This window comes from Xenopus laevis, chromosome 3L, assembly GCF_017654675.1.
Source record: "Xenopus laevis strain J_2021 chromosome 3L, Xenopus_laevis_v10.1, whole genome shotgun sequence".
NCBI classification, from domain to species: domain Eukaryota; kingdom Metazoa; phylum Chordata; class Amphibia; order Anura; family Pipidae; genus Xenopus; species Xenopus laevis.
This window is the reverse complement of record NC_054375.1, coordinates 68,053,350-68,073,713: the sequence shown is the minus strand read 5'-3', so window position 1 is coordinate 68,073,713 and position 20,364 is coordinate 68,053,350. Positions and strand designations below refer to the sequence as shown.

At 40.8% G+C, this 20,364-nt stretch overlaps 1 protein-coding gene across 2 annotated transcripts; it reads left to right on the top strand.

Moving 5' to 3' along the window:
* Positions 1 to 8,775: 8,775 nt before the first annotated feature.
* Positions 8,776 to 19,268, top strand: phlda1.L (pleckstrin homology-like domain, family A, member 1 L homeolog). Of its 2 annotated transcripts, NM_001097698.1 has the most exons (3): positions 8,776 to 8,912; positions 10,537 to 11,114; positions 17,873 to 19,268. In NM_001097698.1, exon 2 carries the CDS (start codon positions 10,624 to 10,626, stop codon positions 11,068 to 11,070), a length of 447 nt encoding a protein of 148 aa, NP_001091167.1. In that variant the 5' UTR covers positions 8,776 to 8,912; positions 10,537 to 10,623; the 3' UTR covers positions 11,071 to 11,114; positions 17,873 to 19,268. The 2 variants fall into 2 exon arrangements, with proteins under 2 accessions (NP_001091167.1, XP_041440714.1); XM_041584780.1 differs by lacking the exon at positions 8,776 to 8,912 and having other exon boundaries at positions 8,969 to 11,114.
* The last annotated feature ends 1,096 nt before the right edge of the window (positions 19,269 to 20,364 follow it).

Genomic DNA, 20,364 nt, shown 5'->3' with positions numbered 1-20,364 from the left:
ATTGGGTTTAATAATTCGTATCTTACCCTTAGTTGGCTTCTATAAAGTGAAAGCTATGATAATGTTCTACTCTAGATTGGGTTGTCTTCAATATCTGTTTTTTTAAATTTTCTAAAAAAATGTTTTTTCTATTTAGGACCTAAGGGTTAACTACCTGGGGATTTGTTGATTGGTGGGTGGGCCAACTATCACATGTGGTGTATAAGTATGTTCATTTCACACCAGTTTGTACACACTTGAAAAAGGACCAATAGGTCCGAAACATGTCGTGTGGTGACATAATAAACAGCCTAATTTCAGTTAACCTGCTGTCGTGAATGATTCCCATACTTCACAATACAGAGGTTAAAAAGTGTTCCACTTAGGAGACCGGAAGAAATGATGATAGCCGTAGAGACATTCATGGAAGTAAAATTATTAAGCTTCCGTGCTAGTCCCAGAGATACATAACCAATACCTGAAATAGAATCTAAGAGGCCTGTTGTCAAGAGTATTATGCCTTAAGTAATGAAATGATTCTACTGACTTTGAAGGTGGCGGGGTACTAAATTACATCTGCATACCAAACATAAAAAGTAAAAGCCTCTCTAGTAATGGATTTCAGATGTTTTTATGCCACTTTGACATTTGGTCAGATTTTCTTTTCTCATTTAAAGTCTGCAGCTATATGCAGTGTTTCACTTGCAGTTCTATAGTTTGATCTATTGCCCTAGGGTAAGGCATGAGGGCCCTTCAGTTACTGTGGTGAGTTACCACTTTTACCATGTTTTGGACACACTTCTATATTAGGTTTATTCTAAAAAATGCATTCTTTTCTATTTCTCCCCTTTACTTTACATAACTGCACAAAGTGATGTAAAATAAAAGCAATCTCCTAACTTAAGGCAATAACACAAGCTTGATCTAAAGTCCTAATTAGAGGGAAAGGCAGTTCTAGTGAATAACACGGTGCATATTAAAGAAACAATCCTTGGTGTGTGAACTAATAAAGAAATACCATTGTCTCACAGCATGTTGCGTACCCGTAACATTCATATCAGTGTAGTTAAATTTATTAGTGCTTTGTTAATGTGTTAAGCCTAAATAATATTTGCTTTGTTTATGAAGGGTTAATGGTTTTAGAAACGTATATTTAACATGTAGTATTCAAATAATTACGGATATGTAGCGTGCATACTAGTCATGTCAAGTGAGTATATAATGCTCACTAATGCCTTTCATTGTGAGGTGTTAGGAACATCTAGCGGCTAATAAGAGTACAGGAGAGGGGTGGGAAAAGTTAACGCTGTGACTTCTTCGTGTGATGATCTGTGCTGCAAAGGCCATATTTATACTCTCTGTCTGAAATGAGAGGTTATGGGTTCATAACCTATTAATAACCCTCTCCTCTATGTTCAGTATTTCAGTTGGAGCCAGCTCAAAGGAATAACTAAAGCAACTTCCTGGATTGAAATACCAAAAGCTTATGTCAGATGGCTGGCATAGCATAACACAGCAAAACATGAAAGGCCAATGAGCTACTTTCTACTGTAAAAAAAAAAAAAAAAAGTGTGAAAAGAGGATGGTAGTGAGGGTATGAGTGAATTTATGAAGGTTAATAACTGCAAATTGTTATTTGTAGGGTCAGTATCATTGGGACTAGCACGCTAAGAGGCTATGCTTTTCTTACAGGATTACATTTTGTTTTAAAGGAGAATTTAACCCAAAAGTTAATTAACCTCTACCCCCCCTACATTGACTCCCCCCCCCCCACAGCCTAGCTGCTACCCTGGGAAAATGCCCCTAAATCTTACCCCTCTGTGCAGATTCTGTCCTGTGGAGTTCACGGCAGCCATCTTCTCTTCGGAATGAGACCAGCGTAGTGGCGCATGTGCAGTTGGAGCAATTTTCTGATTTGTGACAACTGCGCATGCGTCAAAACTCACTAAAATTGCCAAAGCGCCAGTCTCATTCTGAAGATTACCAAAGCAGTTGAAGATGGCGCCCTGAACTGGACAGAATCTGCACTGAGAGGTAAGTAAAGAGTTGGGGGCATTTGTCTGGGGTAGCAGCTTGGTTGGGGAGGGAGGGGGTAGGGTTTTTTAACTTTAGTTTAGTTTTCCTTTAAAGGCATACTATTATCAAGAAACATCCACAATCAACATTTCAAAAAAAGTTTTATTGTCGTCCCTTGTAGTTTCTACTACAAAATTTAATTTTTAAAAAAGAAAAATTAGAATTTCTTACTTGTAAATTAACTTTTCTTCAGGTCCACTCTGGTAGCACACACATAGGAGAGCGCCCCTCCAACAAGGAGTTCTGCCAATGCTTCTGCTCTCTGAGCCCAAGTTGTAGCCACCTCTCTAGTTGAATGCACTTTAATTCTGGAGGGAGGAGACAAACCTCATACTCAGACACAATAGGTTGCTTGAGCCACCTTGAAATCCTTGGTTTTGAGGCAGCTAAATCTCTAGATTGGCCTGAGAAATTAAGGACGTTTTTTTTTTCCTTCTTGAACTCCACTGTCCTAGATAGACCGTAAACTAGGCACCGCCTAACATCCAGCTTGTGAAGCTTGCATTCTTTATCTCCCACTGGATGCAGGTAAAAGGAAGGAAGTACAATTTCCTGAGAGGAATGGAAGCTAGAAGCCACATCACCATCTTGTTTGAAAATGCTTGAAGATAAGGATCCTCAGTAGACAGACTTTGTATTTCACCCACTCCTCTAGCCGAACTGAGAGCCACCAACATCAATTTCAGAGCTTGATATAAATCGAGGAGGCTTAAATGGGACCTCAGATAAAACTGACAGAGGAAGGTTGAAATCACTAAACATCCTGAATATTTGTTTTCAAACTACCTGTTGCTTTGATATAACCCTTGACAAGGTTTCTCTCCTAGGGGTAATCCTTTCACCACTCCCAAGGCTGCTACCTGCACTCTAAGAGTAGGTGGTTTTTAGACCCATATCAAATTCACCCAAGAGAAACTGCAAAATCTGATCCCTGCACCATAAGAAAATGTCTTACAGATTATGGAGTAAATCCTATTGGTTCCTTATTTTCTGCTCTGAACCATTACGAAATTACCTCTGTTGACAACCCCTACTGGATTAGCCATTCAGGATCCAAGCTGGATCCAGGCCCTTCTATGGAACCACCATGATGACCAAAGCCCTGTCTAACTTATTCTTCTTCAGGACTCTGGTCACCATCGGAAGAGGAGGAAACACATATCCCAGACTGCGCTTCAACTTTGAAGCATGGCATCTATTGCTGCCATTTTGTCCCGAGGATACGGAATAGAAGTTGTTCACTTTGGCATTCTCTCTCGTAGCCATGAGATCTGTAGCCGGACAGCACCACTGATAAACTAGGTGTTGAAAGATCGAGAGACCACTCTCCAGGTAGAACCAAACTGCAGCTCAGAAAGTCTGCTCTGATGTTGTCGGAGCACTTTATATAAATTGCCTGTAGTGCCTGAAGATGTATCTCCGCCCAGTACATGATCTTGAGCATCATCTCCAGTAGACTGTGTGCAAATACCTCATTGTCTGTTCAGATGGGCCACCACCGTAGTGTTGTCTGATCTGACTTTCAAAGTCTGATTTCTGGTCAGGTAAACTGACATTGTGAGAGCTCTCCAAACAACCAGGAGCCCCTGGTAATTGGAAGAGAGAGACACCTCCTTAGTAGACCAAGTGCCTTGCCAGACACCTTTCTCCAGACTTGTTCCCCACCCTTGCCTGCTGGCATCAGCGGTGAGAATGTACCAATGCTCTATGACAAATTTGGGTCTCTCCACCATCGCGAGAGTTTCTCACATGAGGAGGTAGGATGAGGAGATTGTGCTGTTGTAGCCTCATAGCCTCATGTGCAGTCTGGCCCAGGGCACCGCCTCTATAGTCACTTCATTACTCCTAGAACCGACATGGCCTGTCTGATCAAGACTTTCCTCTGCTGAGAGAGACTCGACAAGGACCTGCAAAGGCTGATCTTCCTTTTCCAGAGGAAGGTAGGTGCGAGCTTGTTCCAAGTCCAGCAGGACCCCTTAGAACTGCTTCCTCTAGAGGTAGGTAGAAGATCATTTTGTAGCCATGAAATCTCAAAGCAGTCAAGACAGACCCTCTTACTATAATCACATGGAAGCCTAGACTTTCATAATGTACATCTGTTAGGTCTCTCTCTATCACAGTCTCTATCTTCAGAGTGAGAAGACATGGCTACAAGAAAAAAAGTAAATGCTTAAAAACTGAAGGGTAAAACCCCAGAGTACACCTGGGACTCAACTCACCAGAAGCAGGGCAGAAAAAAACATCAACCGCAGAGTTAGGGCAGCCACTTGGACTGACCACTAATGCTCCGTCTTAAAACTACCGCAGATGAGTCACGTGACCCACCAGTGGAGCTTTAAAGAGCTAGCAAATCTACCACGTCCCCAAAGCTTCTGAATCCATTGTGATGCGACTGGGTGACATGCCACCCCTAAATTTCTGCCACCCTAGCGCTGAGATTTTGTGGCCCTTCCACAAATACAGGCCTGAATAGTCCCTAAACATAGAGAATAGAGGGTGGTGGATTTTCCCTGCAGGCAACATGTAACAAGCCCTATTTAACTTTTTGATAAATAAACCTACATTGAATTTGAAAGGAAGAGATTGAACTACTGATGTATTGAAACACTAAGGGGCAAATTCACTAAGATGCGAAGTTGCGCCAGGCGCAACTTCGCCGCACTTCGCCAGGCGTAGTTTCGCCAGCGCTTCGCAAATTCACTAAAATCCGAAGTTGCGCACAGGGGTAGCGTAAGGTTGCGGAGTTGCGCTAGCGTTGTTTCGCTATATAAAGCGAAGTTGCGCTAGCGAAGGCTAATTTGCATACGGAGTGAAATTAAAATTTCAATGGAGGAACACGTATCTGCACTACAAATGCCTAGAAAACCTTCAAATCTGCAAATAAAAATTTTATTTTGCCCTACACATGTGCCCACTGTCTAGGTAAGTTGCCATGAGTCAGGAAATGTAGGGGGGAGGAAGGGGAGCCCCAAAAAATTTTCTTTTTCAGCCTATCAGCCATCATGTAGAAAACACGCCAGCGTTTTTTGGGACTTAGAAAAAATTTTGACTTTTTTTTAAACAATCCCTATCTACTCTATTGCGCTTCGCCAGGTCTGAGGTGGCGAAGGAAGTCTAGCGTAAAAGGTAGCGTTCGCTACACTGCGAAAGTTAGTGAATTTGCGTAGTTTCGTCGCTAGCGAAGATTCGCCTGGCGTAAGGTTGCGAAGTAACACTAGCGAAACTACGCCAGCGTTCGTTAGTGAATTTGCGCAGTAGCGAAAATGCCCAACGCTAGCGAATTAACGCTAGCGTTCGGCGCTTCGCGCGTTAGTGAATTTGCCCCTATGAATGGTTCTTTAGTTTTTCCTGGCAGATGTGATGGAAACCTTAAAGGGCAACTAAAGTCTAAAATAGAATAATGTTAGAAATGCTGTATTATGTATACTAAATATAAACATGAACTTACTGCACCAGCAGCCTAATAAGACAAATGATTTATGCTTTCAAAGTTGGCGCAGGGGGCTGTCATCTTGTAACTTTGTTAGACATTTCTGCAATATTAAGACTCGCACATGCTCAGTGTGGTCTGGGCTTCAGTTGGGAGGTTAAGCTTAGGGATCGTCATAAATTATCAAAACAGCACAAGTCAAATAATATCTGCCATAGAAGCCAATACAGCAAGACTGATTAATAATCATAATATAGAGACTGCACTGCGTCTCTGGATACAAATCTCTATAGGGAATCCAACAATGCTGCTCGAGTTCTGGGAAGTAAGGTGGGGGGGGCTCCCCCTGCCATTTGAAAGTATGATCGTTTACCTGCACAGCAGTTAGGGACCATCTGACAATTCCTATCAACAGCAGTAAAAGAAGGGAGAATTTCACTGCATACAGTCAGGTTTATGATAAAAACCGTAGACATGTTTTAATTAAAGTATATTGGAGATAGATTTCTTTTTCATTAAAGAAAGTAAAAATGGGATTTTATATTTTTGCCTTTACATGCCCTTTAAGGTAGTGTGCAAAGGGTAAAACATAGGTGCACATATAATTGCTGTGGCTGCAAATAAGAATTCATATTAGTTATCTTGTTAGAAGTGTATCTATGTGGTTGTATCCACTTATTAAGTTTGGTTTGGTGGCGAAGGTACCACCCTGTAGTGCTGGGAGAAAGGATGGTGAAAGTTAGACTGGTACTTATGTACAAGGAGTCTCTCAAAGTTGGGAAAGGTGTTCATGACCTGCGCTGCGTTTCTTTTTTCTCCCCACCCTGCTCTGAGTTTCTTTTTGTGCAACTGCATCTGCCTGACATTATCCAGAAAAGACAAGGTCTCTGCTGACAACTCCAGGTCCTGTTTTTTTTTCTTTTACCTCTTTTGAATGCGATGGGGTGCGACAAGTGGGACAGCTCCTATTCTTGCCACTGGACTACTCCTTGGTTTTACCTGGATGTTACAAAGTTTGTAAGGGAACTGCAAGGAGTCAAGCCTGACTTTTATAAACCAAAGACAATCCACAAGTTGATCAGAGGATGTGATGGAGTGGGCTCCCTGATGGCACCACAAAGACTTTGGGAAACTGTGTCATCCAACAGACTGACCAACCCATTGCATGAATAGTTATCTAAGGTGGACTTCCCTGAACACCTTCATGCATGCCTGTATAATATGTAGGTACCAGCAGGGCCGGAACTAGGGGTAGGCAGAATAAGGCACGTGCCTAGTTCACAAAAGCATGGGGGACACCAGGCATGTACCTTCCCTGTTGTTTACCCCTAGGCCAAGCGAGAGCCACTCTAAAGGTAAAAACACAACTCATTTGTGCATGGCCGTGCAAACACCTTTCCCAACTTTGAGGGGGCAGCTTAGCTGGTCGGGTTGCCTGAGGCATCCAACGGGCCTGGCCCGGCCCTCGGTACCAGCATTGCTCACGGAACATGATTTATGAGAATACAGCATTGCACACTTTTTGGGATTGACCATTTGCACAGTCCCTGCTTGTTTTGTGGTTTTTCAGGGATTGCTTCATACTAAAGAGAGAAAGGATGACAATCGAGGACTGCTGCTCACTGTCTGGTTTGTGACTACACCATCCGAGAAAGCCTTGAGGATGAAGAGGACACCACTCCTCCCATTCCCATTCTTCCCTCATTGTTTATGTTTTGATATAAAGCTGTGGGCCTGTGGTCTTCCCTACCATTCCCCTACTTACCTCGCCCACATCCACTCCCCCTTCCCTCCTTACCTTTATTATTATACAGAATTGTATTTGAAAAGAGCTCTGTGAGTAAGAATTTTGTAAAGATTTTGATTTTATATATTTTATTAAAGTTTAAAGGGGAACTCGCTTCCAAACCAAAACATGATAAATAGGCATACATAACACAAACATGGGGCTAGACATTTTGTCCATTTCCCAGCTGCCCCTGGTCATGTGACTTGTGCCTGCACTTTAGGAGAGAAATGCTTTCTGGCAGGCTGCTGTTTTTCCTTCTCAATGTAACTGAATGTGTCTCAGTGGGACATGGGTTTGTACTATTGAGTGTTGTTCTTAGATCTACCAGGCTGCTGTTATCTTGTGTTAGGGAGCTGTTATCTGGTTACCTTCCCATTGTTCTGTTGTTAGGCTGCTGGGGGGGGGAGGGATGGGGTGATATCACTCCAACTTGCATTACAGCAGTAGAGAGTGATTGAAGTTTATCAGAGCACAAGTCACATGACTTGGGGCAGCTGGGAAATTGACAATATGTCTAGCCCCATGTCAGATCAAAATTGAATATTAAAAAATCTGTTTGCTTTTTTGAAAAAAAATTTTTCCCATGACAGTATCCCTTTAAGTTATGTTTTTGTGGAGTTCACCTTTAAAGGGGTTGTTCACCTTCTAAACACTTTTTTCAGTTCAGTTGTTTTTAGATTGTTCCCCAGAAATAAAGACTTTTTTTAAAATTACTTTCCATTATTTATTTTTTACTGTTTTTCCAAAATCTAAGTTTAAAGTTGAGTGTTCGTGTCTCTGGTGTTTGTGTCTGGCAGCTCAGTAATTCAGGCACAGACCCTAAACTGTTAAAATTTTGCAACATTGAGTTGATACATTTCTCAGCAGCATCTCTGGAGTATTGACAACTATTGTATCAAGTCTAACAGCTGCCTGTAATGAAACCCAGAGATTCTGCTCAGCAGGGGCAAAGATAAGAAATGTATCAACTAAATGTATCAATTTAGACCAGTTTACACGGTCGTCGACCCCTCCCAGAGCTGCTTCAGAAGGTGAAAAATGACACTTTACACTTTAATATTAAAAAAAAAAACGGTGACACATAGAAAATAGAAAGACATTGGAAAAAGTCGTTATTTCTGGTGATCTATCTGATACCCCCTTAAGCCTGAGGTAGTTGTGGAACAATCCGCTTCCCACTGCAGGAATCAATGGGCTATTCCATGTGGGCTGGGGGAGGCGCAAACTGCAGACATATTCCATGTACAGAATGTGCCATTGGCAAAGCAGTGATGAGGTTATGGAGACAAGTGATGAATGGCCTTTGATTTAGCAATAATAGCTCCCCCTCTGTTCCAGCCTCCTTAGTGCAACCCTCTGTCTGACAACACAGCAGCGCGGCTTCTTGCAACATCCCTTCAGCGAGCAGCAGCCTCTGCCTTCCCTTGACTCCCAGCATGCAGTGGGCGTGGAGAGGTTCAAAAGCCTAGCGCAGAGCAGCCGAGTGCAGCTGTTGCAGTCACACAGGAGGAGAATCGACACCGCTCTGGATTACACGCAGTCCTATTGTTGCCTGGGATTATATTTGCCCCCATTGCTGTTTACACTATAAATCTGTCTGTCCGAGGAATTGCACAGATCATCCAACGCTGTCACCATGTAAGTACATTAAGAGTAACTACCCCACATCCTCTATAGTCGCTGCTATGTATAGATACACATGTCTCCCTCCAGGGAGGATCACAGGTTATGGATATTGCTTTTGCCATGTGTAATGTGTTTATAACAATGGGTTGTACCCCACAGGCACCAGACACCAGCATTCATTTAGGGCAAGTGAGAATGGAAGGAGGGTCAGTCCTTATAGATAAGGAAAGCAGAAATAACTCACATAGGAAAGAGCGTTGATTATAACAGACAAGGCAAGCTGAGCTGAGGATAAGATATAATGGAGATTGTAGGTAAACAGAAATGAACTCTCAAAGGAAAGAGCCATTAGTAGTTATAAAAGACAATGTAAGCAGAAATGAATCTATAAAGATTGAGAGGAGCTAACATTTATGGTAGAAAAGGGAGGCAAGCAGAGATTTACTCAGGAGAAGATGGGTTTGTAAGCAGAAACAAATTCAAGAAGGAAAATGCCGCTAGCTATTCTGATAGACAAGGAAAGCAGAAAGAAACTATGGTTAGCAGCTAGGATAGACATGAAAAAGACATGGAAAAATACATGACAATGGAAAGAGGGGTTGGCAGTTGTGATACAGACATGACAAGTTAATCAAGAATATAATCACACAGGAAAAAAAGCGGTTAGTATTTCTATAGCTGACATGAACTAAAACGCATAGCAATTGTGATGGACATGGGAAAGCATGGAACATAGAATAACATGAGCTGTATAAGTGCTAGGTCTTTCCCAGGAGGGGACAAGTCTGCTGCTAAGCCCAGTACATGCCAGACGGTGTTGTGGTGCATACAGGATATCCTAAAAATACCACTCGGAATATGTGGCAGTTGCACTGACATTCGACCTACAGACAGACACGTTTCCGATGTGGAACTCTGATTACTAGTGTCGTATCTATTAAGTGTATTGCTGCTGCTGGCTTCTGTGCATCCCACACTGGGGTGGATCAGCTGCTATTCTGTAAATCAGCTAATGACATGTGCATGGACTCATTGCTGTGTGTAGCACATAGCCTGTACATGGGCTGGCCAGGGATGGCACATGTTTCACACCACATTAATTCTGCTGGGAAATGTGTGCATGAAATCCCCCACACAGGCGCCTTATGTCCTGAATAATTAGTCTTGTATTGTAGTATATATCACTCAGCTACATCAGCAATCTCTCTGTGTTTTTGCCCCTTCCGACCACTGTCCTTCCTTGATCTGGGTCACATTTATTTCCTTTTACATGGAATCTATCACGTTGAGATGGAGCAAGGAAAGGCTTGTAAAAGCTTAATAATGATTCTAGTCATAACCCCCCAGAGTATCCCAACTAATATATTTAGAGCCCTACATGTGCCACAAAGTTCCTTAGTGAAGGGCTGGAATAGGGTAATAGAAGTGAAATGCACTACAGGCTTTGGCCAGCAGGTGGCACACATATGCTGAGCACTCCCTTCTCCCTGGGAAATCAACCGGGCGGAGAGGAGCACTGAGTGGCTGCTGCCGTCACTCTCAGCCTATTAAATCCCTGTGCTCCGCTTGCTGCCTGTCTGGCACATTGCACGCCTCTATTGACTCGCTCTTACTGCTTTCTCTCCCACACACACAGCCTTGGATCCTACCCTGTAGCACCCTGTAGCTTCCTGGCGAGGAGAGTGTGAGCGTGACAAGAGGTGTCCAGTAGCAGCAGCAGAGAATGTTGGAAAGCAGCTGTAAGGTGGTGAAGGAGGGACTGCTGGAGAAGAGGAGTGATGGCTTACTGCAGCTGTGGAAGAAGAAGCGCTGCATTCTCACCGAGGAAGGACTTCTGCTCATCCCTCCCAAACAGCTGGAGCAGCAGCAACAGCCAAGTCAGCCAGCCGAGCCCGCAAGGATCAAGGAGCTACACTTCTCCAACATGAAGACAGTGGACTGCGTGGAGAGGAAAGGCAAATACGTGTATTTCACGGTGGTGATGACAGAGGGGAGGGAGATAGATTTTCGGTGCCCGCAGGACCAGGGCTGGAATGCAGAGATCACCCTGCAGATGGTGCAGTACAAGAACAGACAGGCGATACTGGCAGTGAAATCCACCCGACAGAAACAGCAGCACCTGGTCCAGCCGCATGGGCACCGCATCAGGAGCGCCTCCAACTCTGCATAGCTGCCTGCAACTGCCATCCACTCATCTCTGCCATCTGATTCCAGGTAAGGCCTGTCTCTTGGCCTTTCTTTATGCCATTGCCTTACTGATAATACAATATGCTTTAATATTTGGGGATGGCACCCACAGCTGTTTTAGATTTAAATCTATTCAGTTGATTTACAAACTGACATGACTTTTCTAAGGTATCTTTTCTGCCATGGATGTCCAGCTTGTGGAGGTAGTCCAGCAGGGAGGGCTTCTGGGGGCCCTAAAGGCAACTTCAACAATAACTGCTAGCCTACAGGGCAAGGATGTTTTCCTATTGCTACAGTACAGCGAATGGGTCTCACTTCTCTTTATTAAAGGGATTGTGCTCCTTTGAGTTAACTTTTAGTATGATGTAGAGAGTGATATTCTGAGACAACTTGCAATTGGTTTTAATTTTTTATTATTTGTGGTTTTTGAGTTATTTAGCTATTTATTCAGCAGCTCTCCAGTTTGCGGTTTCATCAATCTGGTTGCTAGGGCCCAGATTACCCTAGCAACCATGCGCTGATTTGAATAAGAGACTGGAATATGAATAGGAGAGGCCTCAATAGAAAGACAAGTAATAAAAAGTAGCAATAACACTAAATTTGTAGCCTTACAGAGCATTTGTTGTTTAGATGGTGTCAGTGACCCCTATTTGAAAGCTGGTAAGAGTCAGAAGGCGGCAAATAATAATAATTAAAAACCAATTGAAAAGTTGCTTATAACTGCTATTCCGTGACTTACTAAAAGTTAACATAAAGGTGAACCACCCCTTTAACTTAATCACTGGCAATGATATGTTCCAGATTTCCCCATTTGCCAGAGGCTGTCGGAAAATGGTGGAATTTGTAGTTCTTTAACAGCTGGTGTTGGAATATACAGCTTCCACTGTTTATTTTATATCAGTACAACTAAAAAAAGAAACGGAAAATTATAGATGTATTTCAATCTTTTACTATATCCTGTCAGTGCAGTAAGAGGATCTGCAGAAGAATGTGATAGGGTAGCAATAAAACTGTTGGATTCCTTTCTGCATACCTGAGAGCCCTGTAAAAGCAATGCAGTGTCTGGTCCCAGTGTCTGGTGTTGCCAACAGGTCACTGCATTGGCTCAAGATAACTGCAATGTGAATGATTGTCACTGCGACTGCTTCTCATGCTGTTATAGCCCCATCTTTATACAGCAAGAATCCAATAAATATGATTCTATTTAAATAACCTCTACTGCTAATGTGGCTTGCTTTTGTTCTAAGCTCTTTTATATGATAATGTTTATGCGAAATAAGTGTACTGGTGTTTTAATGCAGATGGCAGCAATTTCCTCCTTTTGCATTCCTCAGTTTGGGAACATTTTCCAGTCAGTGGGTGGCATGGAAAAAGAAAAGGAGCCAAGGCATGTAAAAGCAAATTGCACCCCAGATGGCCCATTCAGTAACAAACATAATATACAAACTGTACATGTGGAATGAAATTCCAGCCCCATTAAAGCTGACTGTCTGAGCAGGCTTCCAGAAGGTGTGCACTGGAAATGACTGTATTTAGAGATACATATTACCATGTACTTTTAATGGTGCAACTTAAATTCCAGTGGAATCCATTTTGCTGCACCTTTAGGACTTCATGGTTTTAATAGGTCACAGCTGTGGGAAGTTTATGCAGCAGAAAATTAAAAGGTTTAAAATGTTCTTATTGAGAAACAGGCATAGTTAAGCAATTTTTTCATATTTAAAGCTTCATTTTAAACTTTTGAAATTCAATAGAATGCTTTTTTTTTTCACTTCCCCCTATTTTGGTTATTCACCATATGGTACAGGCAGCAAATCCCCCCAGATCTCTTTATCTCCTGAAAAGTCCAGTGTCAGCGATGGGAATTAACAGGTGATAAAGGCCAAGGAGGACATACAGTGTCACAACAAATTTTCCTTCCATTATACATCTCTAAATATAGAGCAGATGTTTGTTTCATGATATACTTGGTGCAGTTTTAATAAAAGTGCCCCCAAAAATCTGATTATTACCGGCCATTCCCCTTCCTGCCAGCTGCTTTCCCAGGCTATTCAGGAGAGCTGGTGGCATTCACCACTTTGTATTGAAGGATGTCAGTCATCCCCCATCTGGTTGGCAGCTAGCTAGAAGCTTTCCAGACCTGACGGGGAACTGCAGTATGTAATTACCAGTGTGAGGGCAGAGCTGTGGGGACTTTTGGAGAATGAAGATTAGGACATGTCCACCATTTATTTCTTACAAACTAGAGATGTTTTTTGAGGAGCAATTATGGTGTAATTTTAAAGGTTGTTTTTTAACCCAAATTTGAATCAGGGGGTCTTTTATAATTTATCGTTGGCTATAATTATTTTACACCAATTGTTATTGCTGAGGCCTTCAGCAGTTATTTGAATCATAGTTTCTTATCTTCATGGCTAATGGGACAGTTACACAAGTGTAAGCTGCAAAAATCAGGGTCATTTACAAATGCCCTGGATGCAAAATTGCACCTTTTAGTGTTCATCTGTTCAGCACCTGTGTCCGGGTCATAGTTGCACTTTGCACCTCTTGTAGAACAAAAAATGTGGCCCTAGAAGTAGAGCATAGCTCTAATGGAAGGAAGACAGCCCTATACTGGCAACGAGTAATGATTTTGCCCCATGTGCCTGCCAGCACTTCATGGATTGGGAGTTAAATTACTACTTCATCTTTAAACTTTACTTTAAGCAAGCTGGGGGGTGTACAACGAGCAGGATAGGGGACTCCTGTGTATCTTCTCCTGACCTTATCATGCCCTGCCTTTTGAAAAATGAGCCCTCCCTTCTTGCTATTAATGAAATGTATTTGTATAGAGTTCCAGTATATGAGCACTGTTTTGTTTTTGGGCTGACTAGGAAAATACAGTATCTTCTGCTCCCTGTACTGTCTTGCCAGGAGACTGCCATATGCTGTGGGGAGACTAAGGGGCCTATTAATTATGCTGTGTAAAATCAAATTTGCGAAAAAACTGTATATAAAGCTGTGTAAAGTAAATGGCGAATTTATAAAGGTGTGTCTAATTTTACGACATGCGAACTCCAGATTTGTCACCGTTATTTTACATTGCTTCTGGCAGAAGTGTGAAAATGTCATGCCATTTTGTTACACAGTGAATATGCCCCTAAGTATATTGCAGGGTTGTATATTAATGTTGGTTAGATTTCATTTGGCTTAGTGGTAGGTTAAACATAGGTGTACACAATATATCTTTATGTTTGCTAATGACACACAACTTTACAGAGCAATTGAATTCACACAACATTTCTGTAGAGTCTTTTTTTGGTCCCATTTCCGTACTTGAGGGTACATTCGTTTAAGGATTGAGGGATAAAAAGTGTCTTTCCTGTGCAGTTTAATGTGACTTTTTACCTGTAACTATTTGTATGTCCTGTCTGATGCCCTGGGCTTGTACTTACAGATAGTCCCACAGTTTTATTGAGATGACTGCTTGCAGGCCGAATGTCTGAATATCTGGTTGGTGAGCTCATAATTCATCAGCCATTTCATCTGCTACTACCCAGTGCTTACTAGTAATTGTTGCTGGGAGCTCACAAACAGCAAGGTCAAGATGATGCTGACTGGTTTAGATCACTGTATACTAAAGGGGTGGTTCAGCTTTAAGTTAGCTTTTAGCATGTTATATAATGTCTAACTCTAAGCAACTTTACAATTGGCCTTCATTTTTTCTTTTTTCTTTTTTTACAATTTTTGAATTATTTGCCTTCTTCTTCTGACTCTTTCCAGCTTGCATATAGGGGTCATTGACCCCATCTAAAAACAAATGCTCTGTAATATTGCACATTTATTATTATTGCTACTTTTTATTACTCATCTTTCTATTCAGGCCTCTCCTATTCATACTCCAGTCTCTTATTCAAATCAATGCGCAAATGGTTGCTATGGTAATTTGGACCCTAGCAACCAGATTGCTTAAATTGTTGCTGTATAAAAAACTAGGTAACTCAAAACTCACAAATAATAAAAAATAGAAACCAATTGCAAATTGTCTCAGACCATCACTCTTTACATCATACTACAAGTTCATATAAAGGTGAACAACCCCATTTAAGAATAACAATACAAAATTATATTGCAATAAGTAGTAGACTCAGCCGATGGTTTTCCAATCTCCCCCTCTTCCCTTTCGTATTTTGGAAGTTTGACGTCTTAAATGAATACTACCATTTCAAGGCCAAGAGCACAGTGTTATGTGTTTGCTGCTTGCGTTTGTGGCCCGTATGCCATATGTACAGCTGAATGGCAGAGCTGTTCAGACTTGCCTTTAGATTTACGATCGAGGGGTAGGAGACTGGCTCCATTGATACTTTCTTTTTTTATCTCTCAGAGGAGGAAGTTGTTAACAGATGTTGGCCTGCGTGCTATTTTTACTCAAATTCCTGGGGTTAATGTTTAGATGCCATATTCCCATTCATGTATAAACTGTCAGCAGATGTAGTGCATTTCAAGCACCTGTCAGCTTATCAATCACAAAGAAAATAAGATCCCTAGAATGCTAAACACACACACATATATATCTACAGTTGTTATTGTTATTATTATAGTTAAACCTTTACAGTGCCATATGGCATCTATGGGGTGGGGGGAACTGCTTTACACTACTATTTATGGGATCCTGAAGGTTTGAGAATTTTTAAGAGCAGTCAGTTGGGTTGGGTCCTGAAGGTACGTCATGGGGGGCTAAATTATCCCTCTTAAACCATGCCCCAAAGGGCAACATACATTTCTAATTGCAGCCTTGAGTGTATTTGTTGCACTCTTTTTACTTTTATGACTAGTAAGGTGCTCCTGTATAGTTACAGTATCGGTGTATCATTCACCCACAGTTCCAAGAATATCTAGGACAGAAAATCTATTTTTATCCCAAATTTCGCACTAATTGGCCTTCAGGATGGACTTCTAATAGAGCAAATAGATATTCTTCCCCAAGATTTCTCCATAACTGTTGTTCAGTTTGATTCCCCCTGGTAGTGTTAATTAACCTATTATTACAGGTATGGGATCTATTATCTAGAAACCCATTATTCACAATGCTCAAAATTACAGGCTGGCCATCTCCCATAGACTCCATTTTAATCAAATAATTCAGGTTTATAAAAATTATTTGCATTTATTCTGTAATAATAAAACAGTACTTTGTACAGGTATGGGATCCGTTATCCGGAATCCCATTATCCAGAAAGATCTGAATTATGGAAAGGCCATCTCCCATAGACTCCATTATCATCATATAATCCAAATGTTTTAAATTTACCAATTCAGTTAGGTTTATTTAATGTTTAAATTATTTTTTTTTAGTAGACTTACGGTATGGAGATCCAAATTACATTAGGATTCCTTATCTGGAAAACCTCAGGTCCCAAACATTCTGGATAACAGCTCCCATACCTGTATTAGTACTTTTTATATAGATTAATGTATAATGGTTTTGTTTAATTTTCTTATATGTTCTTGAAGTACTACTTTTTTTCACCTGTATTTTAGTAGATTGGGTTAATGTAGCAGTTTCACTCTAATGGTTACGTTATAAAGGACTGTGCTGTTGTTTGCTAAGGGTAGGCCCTTCTAACCCGAGGAAAGCATGTGTTAATTGTGACTTGGATATCACTTGCAAGGACATGCTTGTAAAATTGTATAGTTACACTGTAATCCACTGTATGTGTGGAAAAGTCTACATTTAGAATATGAGAAAAGGGCATTTGGCAAGGGGGCAGGCAAAGAATCTGAAAAAGTCAGAAGTGTAGGAATTGATAATTAGCACCATTTCAACAATTACAGAAATAGAAAACTTCATCCCACTGGGTAGTTGGGGGCTGCCCACAGACATGCCAGAGAATTCTATAGCCTCTATTATGTGCTGCTGGCTGACACATTTAAAGCCAACAACATGCTGTGAATGATAAACCCAAGTATCGTCATCTGGCAGGTCATATACCTTTACTTTATGATTGTGAACTCCAGCTTCGTGAATCACCAGCAAGGAAAGGGGATATTTATCTTTTGCCATGGTAATATCTGGTGTTTGTTTAAATAGGCAGTTCTTTGCCCTATCATTTAATAGGTCCATTATTGACAAGAAGAATGTATTATCTATTTCTGATCAGTGTTTGGTGTGCATTCTATAAATAGACAGTATATATGAAGGTATACTCATTGTGTGCTTAGAACATTCCTCCATGTACACCTTCCATGAAAGTTTGCCAGAGGCACTAGTACAATGGTGCCCAGTGCTTACAAACACATGGCTGGTTTGCTGTTTGTGTCTTTGGATAGGATTACATAGTTTTATGAAGCAAAAGATGACGCTGCTTATCAGTTGGGTGCGACTGATTAAACCACAGTACATTTCTTCTATGTAATGCTGATGGCACACGGGACTATTTTCTTGCCCCAAATCACATCCTGAATGGAAAATGCTTGAAAGCCCAGCACTTGCACTGTATGGCCCGAAAACATTACAGCATTTTCACCTGAAATCAATAGTTCTGTTGCTTTCAGGCATTTTTCATTTTAGCCAGTGAGATGGTAGTGGGCAATTTTGGGCACTTATAACCTAATGCTACCTAGGGTGCCCTCAGCCTAAACATATCATATGCACTACAACAAATCGAACACTGGGTTTCATCATTCATAATTGCTGGTTGGTTGCTATACACCATGGTATCATTACATCTCAGTCCAGTAACTTCCAGACCATAAGCAGTGAAAGCCAACTAACAAATTGACATTGTTCTCTTGTTCTGTTGCAGGTCTAACTGAAAAAGCACTTTAATGGGCATCGCAAGTATTTTTGTTCAGCTCATCTTATAGACACATTGTGGAAAAGAACTGTACCAGGCTGTTTCGGTGGATGTAAGAAGCATACAGTGCCAGGCCGCTAAGCCAGACGAATGATTGGTGTTTTCCTTGGACCATTGGAAGCATTTAGTAAATGGGAAAAATACAAGAAGCAGATGTACTTTCATTTTTTTGTAATCTATTTATTTCTTCAATTTCTGCTATTTGCCAAACTCCACTGCATTTTGACCACAAAGTCAAATGTAAATGAATGTATGCAATAAGTGGCGCGCAGTCTGACTCACCAGCTGCCCAAGTGCAGAAGGAGAATATATCTTATTAAACTATCCATAAGGTAGTCAAAGGGCACAACGGAATTCATTTGCTATTTGCAGAAGATACAAGCAAGCGGTTCTGCAGAGCTCCACAAGTCATCTTAAGCCTTATAATATTTTTATTTTCCATTGCCGAAAAATCACCAAGAGGGAAAGAGAAGGGAAAAAAAAAATCAAACAGTGGTTTTGTTAACAATTCTCAGTTCATGTTGATATTTCATTTGTTCGTGTTGTCAGAGGGATCAGCCACATTCCCTTGCTCTTCTTTTTTGCCAGATTACAGCATCTTTTGGTTCTGGGCAGGATCCATGAGCTCTTTGGATCAGCAGTCTTGGGTCCCACCCAGATTTCTTTTCAGAGTCCATAGCAGCTCTGATGCCTCGTTTCTGTTATGTAGACGCACTCTCTGCTTATTGGACCAATGTGTATCTTCTGTGGTGTTAAGTGTAATCAGCCTTCAGCATCGTTCCCATGGACATTTCAGGGAATTTTAAGGTTTATAAAAATGAATTGTGGGTAGGAGACCAATGTGGTACAAGAGCCATGTTCTAACACTCTGGACTTACCAAAACAGAGTGCTCTGGTATGTGTGTACAGTGGGCTTGCATCTGAAATATTCTGTAACATAACTCCAAGGGGGAATTATGACTTTTAGCAACTTCTTATGTGTAGGTGCATGTGTTAGTAATTGAAGGTAAAACATAAGGAGAAATCAACTAAATGAAGTTGGACAGTGCCTTGCACCTATAGCATAGCAACTCATAAACAAAGGGATGGTTTGATAGATGTTTATGTTGCCAGCTCACTGATGCAATATTTTCCATCTAATATCAATCTGTCAATATTTTAAATGAACAGAATACATCATTAGAAGTGTTGCCTCCCCTGATAACTGTATGTTAATCTGATATATTATGCACTGATACCACTGAATACACTGCTGTTTCAGTTGTGTATTGATTTATTCATGTTGTATATATTATTTACAAATATCCAACTAAAAATAAATTCCTACATTTTTAAAAAAACAAAACAAAAATGTTTATCTTCTCTTCTTTAACCGCATGTTCATATGAAATTCGTACAGGTATGGGACCTGTTATCAAGAATGATCGGGACCTGGGGTTTTTTCAGATAATGGATCCAATAAAATGGTTTTGCTTCCAATAAGGATTATTAATATCTCAGTTTGGATCAAGTACAAGGCACTGTTTTATTATTACAGAGAAAACATGAATCATTTTTACAATTTTGGATTATCTGGATAAAATGGGAGATGGCTCCTGTAATTTGGAGCGTTCTGGATAACGGGTTTCCGCATAACGGATCCCATACCTGTATTGAGTTAAAGGGGCAATATATCCTGCTATTAAAGTTTAATTAATGAGGCTTGTGCGAGAGTAGGGGGATTCTGACCACTGCCACGAGTAGAAGTGATCAAAATGTAGAGTGTGCCACATTCATCTATGGTAGGGGGGAGCTATTCTCTTAACTAGTTCCAGGGGATGCAGTTAACATGTTTATTCACCGAAAATTGAGTTAGCATTTTTTCCACGATTCAAAAAAATGCAAAGAAAAAACACGCAAAATCCAAGTAAGTATTTTCTGAAGCCATGACTATTTGGGATTTATTAACCGCAAAAAAAGCTGGCGAGGTTCTATAGAGGTCAGTAGAAATAGTCTCTAACACGTTTATTTATTTTTCAGGTATTTTTTCAGGTATTTAAAACATTCAAAAATCAATGTGATCACAAAAATAAACCGTGTACAATAATATTTTGTGTGCTTTTTTCTTAAATAAGCTAGCATTCAAGTCTTGAGAGGCCTATTTACTAAATTTCAAGGTCAAGAAAAGAAAACCCATAAGCACTGAAAAAGAAAAAGCTCATTTAAGTAAAGAATTTGACAAAATATTTTTTATCTGTATTGTCTCTCAGTCGTTGCCTTCTACCAAAGCAGAGACGTTGGGACTTATTTGGTTTCAGTTCAGGTTTCAGCCATATCTGTCTTTACATAAACATAGCATATGAGGGTGAAAGAAGACGTAACTACTATATCATATTAGATGTCTATCAAGTTTGTGTCCAAGGCTTATTGAGCCATATAAAGTGCAGCCATTTGGGTGCATT